Source organism: Poromitra crassiceps (assembly GCF_964638095.1).
Source record: "Poromitra crassiceps genome assembly, chromosome: 9".
NCBI lineage: Eukaryota > Metazoa > Chordata > Actinopteri > Beryciformes > Melamphaidae > Poromitra > Poromitra crassiceps.
In genome coordinates this window covers 19,421,619-19,426,158 of record NC_139630.1, presented here as the reverse complement: position 1 = coordinate 19,426,158, position 4,540 = coordinate 19,421,619, and the positions used below count along the sequence as shown (strand labels likewise).

The 4,540-nt window shown below is 45.6% G+C and overlaps 1 protein-coding gene across 2 annotated transcripts in view; it reads left to right on the top strand.

Annotated features, from left to right (window-relative positions):
* scara5 (scavenger receptor class A, member 5 (putative)) overlaps positions 1–3,067 on the top strand; it is a 205,157-nt gene extending 202,090 nt beyond the window's left edge. For both annotated transcript variants that reach the window (XM_083643562.1, XM_083643563.1), the window contains exon 12: positions 2,099–3,067. In XM_083643562.1, the coding sequence (XP_083499688.1) occupies positions 2,099–2,232 (134 nt within the window). In that variant the 3' untranslated portion in view covers positions 2,233–3,067. The remainder of the gene's footprint in view (positions 1–2,098) is intronic.
* The last annotated feature ends 1,473 nt before the right edge of the window (positions 3,068–4,540 follow it).

Here is a 4,540-nt window from a genome sequence, read left to right as displayed (position 1 = left end):
ATGAAGAGCATGTGGGATAATAAGCATAATAAATGAATAACAACACATCAGTTACACGTCTGATACAGATGTTCTCCTCGCCATCCTGTGGCTGCAGCACCAACTGCCGCTTGATCTAATGAAATCAAGAAGGGAAATGGCAGCCACATAAAAGTACTTTTGACAAAGGGTCAATTTTGTTGTTATTTTCAACCAAAACCTCTGCTTTTATGACTTCCTAACCTTGGAGGCAGCGATGCGTGGTACAGTTTTCCATTGTCATCATTAGCTATTATTTGAAATATGGACAATCAGCTTTCTCCATAAAGCGCTGACAACTCTGGAACACATTACCAACTGAAATCAAATTAATTCCAGATGTAAAATATTTTACAACAAAGGTTAAGTGCTGGCTAAAAGCAAACCAGAGCTGTACTTTTTTTTTTTTAGCAAATTGTACTCTGTCTAAATGACTATTGGTGTATGTGTATTGTGGTCGTATGTCTATTTTATTGTATATCTGTAGTGTATCTCTTATTTGCCCCCTTAACTGGCTAGTGAAGCTAAACAATGAGAAACCTCATGAGAAAACAAAACAAAACACGTTTCGCTGCGTTGTTTCCATCATCCCGAAATTCACATTTATCGACCCCGAACAATGAGATGTCAACTGCTACATTCTCCGTTTGCCTGCTGCCCTGATATTGGACTCGTGTCTCGGAGTGCTTATCAAAAAGATTTGACTTAGTTCTGTTTTCCCTGACTTAGTTACTTGTATTTTGCAGCAGAGATTAGCAACAGTGATACAATGTGATTATGTGAATGAAGGAATCCACTGAACAAAATCAGCAATTGATTAAAAACGGATCTAGTTCACTAGTCTGAACGTTTCTCTTCATCTCTCTCGGTCAGAAATATTCCTCTAGCCCGTAACATAATCTCCCCAATTCTAAGACTCAGGGGTGGGCAATTATTTCTCCTGGGGGGGCCACATGATGATAAACCCAGATTGTTGCTGCGGGCCAAAAATAATTGTCATGCCATAACCTCTGATTTTATAACTAGATTAAATTATAGAAAACATACTGTGGACTTATTCTTCAGCAAAATCACTTTGAACAACCAAAACATATGACCTAAACAAATTTAGGTCATATCATTAGATTTTTTTCAGCTTAGTAAAATGGTGTGGTTTTTCTTAGACTTCCCGGGCCAGGCAGAACCATCATGAGGGCCGGTTCTGGCCCCCGGGCCGCATAATGTCCAGGTCTGCTCCAGATGCTGCTTTAGCAACATTAGCACTGAGTAGGCCCCGCAGTGCTTTTCTCCTATGGGGAATAAACTCTTGGACTCCACTCCACTATCTAAAACACTTTCAAAATGGAGGGCTCTGGGACTTTCTGAATGCTCCGGTGATTTAGTTTTTAATATCAGGAACTGAAGTTTACAGCTAAACCAGACTGCCAAAAGCTCTGCTTACCAGCTGCAATTGTGTATTTGTTTAGCGGATGCAGTATTATCTTATCAACAATTCTGTGAGAAAGCATTGGGAATCGTTGCAGCCTCAATGACACCTCCTAAAGGCCCAATTATGCTCAACGTTAAATACAGATACGCATACGGACGGAGCTTTGTGTCCGCACTCTGCGTTCATTTTGTGCGTAATCCTGCACGTTTTCTGAGAGTTTACGGATACGGATGAAATGGAGCAGTACCACACACACACACACACACACACACTCACACATTTGACTCTCTACTGCCCACTAGTGGATGTATTGCTTAACATGATACCAACGTGAATGTGGGCACTGGGCAGTGACAGGTATGCTGTTTGAGACAGACGCATTTATTTAAGTATGAAAATGGAGCATAGTTTAACTTCATGATGTATGCTTATTTAGGCTTGATGGCAACCGGTTCCACCAGTACCCAACTGCAAAGCAGATTTAGGTCGCTCATTTTGGTGCCATGCCCGAGCTGCAGTAAAGGAGTCAAGTTTAACCTCTCTCTCTCTCTCTCTCTCTCTCTCTCTCTCTCTCTCTCTCTCTCTCTCTCTCTCTCTCTCTCTCTCTCTTTCTGTCTCCCTGTCTCTCTCTCTTTCTCTCTGTCCGTCCAGGTACCGGTCTGATCTGGATGGATGACGTGGCCTGCATAGGGACTGAAGACACCATCCACGAGTGCAAGTTCTCTGGCTGGGGCAAAACCAACTGCGGCCACGTGGAGGACGCTGGGGTCACCTGCACCACCTAACCTTCACCACCCTGTGTCACTGTTGCACCAGTCAAACACTGAGTGCCTCCCACCGCAACGAGCTACAAGGCGCACAACGTCTTGAGCCGGATTTTACCTACAGACTTGACCCGCGGGCGTCACATTAGCGCTACGCTGCCTTTTTTACCTGCAACAAGCGCCACCCCACCAAATCTGTGGAACTACTAAACATGTGACTATTTTCACCACATGGCTACATCTCGAGGCCTTTTTCAATACAGGTGTACCACGACAGGTGTACCACGACAGGTGTACCACGACAGGTGTACCACGACAGGTGTTGCCATTTGGAACTCTTTGACCGACAACATTTTTCTATTCGTAAGCCACACCAGAGGATCTGGGGGCACGATCGCACGATGGGACTCGGCCTGCTTCAGACTGAACCAGAAAGGTCACCTGTCCTTCAGGAGTAGGGTGAAGTTGCCCTCAGAAGCTGGTCTAGGGACAGTTTTGCTCTTTTAATCTCAAAGGTGTGTTGCGGGGGGAACCGATCCCCAGTCAGTTAGGGACAACTTAATTCCGAAGTATACCATTCATTCGTCAGCTTGTTGAGGAGCTGGTCCGATATTCCAGCGTAAAGATACTCGCAAGAACTTTGACTGATCTTTGATTTGTGGGCAGCTGCTCTCCACACTACAGTATTATTGTATGTATCATGCTAAACATAGCGTACCGCAGTGTTTGTCAGTGTTACAGAACCTACTATGCCCACTTAAGCTGTAGAGTCCTAGCATGTGGTTGACGACGCATGCTTCAATAAAACGACATCGTCCTTGTTCTTCATTTCAACCGTTTACTAAACACTTTCTTCTTTACGTACAAAATAAAAACATACGCTACACAAGCATGATAAGTAATAAGTATAGTCAGCAGCACGGCAAGAGCAATAAGCGCATACACAGCAAACACGGTCAAAGACTAGTGTGCTCTCAGGGCTCCATAGCTTCAACTAAAATATCTAACATGCAGCATATTATACATCTTAACCAATCAGAAGCCAGGGCTCATTAGTGGTCCTAATTAAGCATACTGCGATGAGACTGTGCAACTGCTTACTATCCTTAGCAAAATCAAATATAGCAAATCTAAATTCTTTATAACGATGTTTCTATTGTATCAAAGACTCTAACAGTGTTGCCTATTCATATAGCAGGCATTGCTTAACACTTTCAAAAAAGAAAATGGAAATTAAAAAAGATTGGGCGACTCAAAAGCTTTTGGTGAAGGAATGTGATCAGGGCGTTCCTGAAAAACTAGCAAAAGCCCCTTGAATAAAAAAGGGTAAAAAAAAATCCCGACTGTCCGTTTGTTGTGTTTGTTGATGGATGAAGTGATTAGGAAGAAGAGAGCGCAGATGAGATGAGTACAAACAGATGCATCTGGGACTTCGGCCCCATACGATTTATAACCGCGCGTCTGTCAGCGCTTAGTGTCTGTCCACAGAGCCAGAAGTCGGGTTATTTCAACGTTACCGCGCACACACACTCACACACACACACTCACACACACACACACACACACACACACACACACAGACACACACACACATGCGCACGCACCAAACCAACCACACGGCCAAGCTTTGCTTAGTTTAATGCCTCTCTCAGCGGGCCATAGTCTTTATGACTGCAGTCAATTCCAAAAAAAACTGGTACCTCCCCTGTGCCCTCGCTCACTTCTCTCCTGTGGCCTCGCTCACTTCTCTCCTGTGCCCTCGCTCACTTCTCCCCTGTGCCCTCGCTCACTTCTCCCCTGTGCCCTAACTCACTTCTCTCCTGTGCCCTAACTCACTTCTCTCCTGTGCCCTAACTCACTTCCCTCCTGTGCCCTAACTCACTTCCCTCCTGTGCCCTAACTCACTTATCTCCTGTGCCCTAACTCACTTCTCCCCCTGTGCCCTAACTCACTTCCCTCCTGTGCCCTAACTCACTTCTCCCCCTGTGCCCTAACTCACTTCTCTCCTGTGCCCTAACTCACTTCTCTCCTGTGCCCTAACTCACTTCTCTCCTGTGCCCTAACTCACTTCCCTCCTGTGCCCTAACTCACTTCTCTCCTGTGCCCTAACTCACTTCCCTCCTGTGCCCTAACTCACTTCTCTCCTGTGCCCTAACTCACTTCCCTCCTGTGCCCTAACTCACTTCTCCCCTGTGCCCTCGCTCACTTCCCTCCTGCGCCCCTAACTCACTTCCCTCCTGTGCCCTAACTCACTTCTCTCCTGTGCCCTAACTCACTTCCCTGTGCCCTAACTCACTTCTCCCCTGTGCCCTCGCTCACTTCCCTGTGC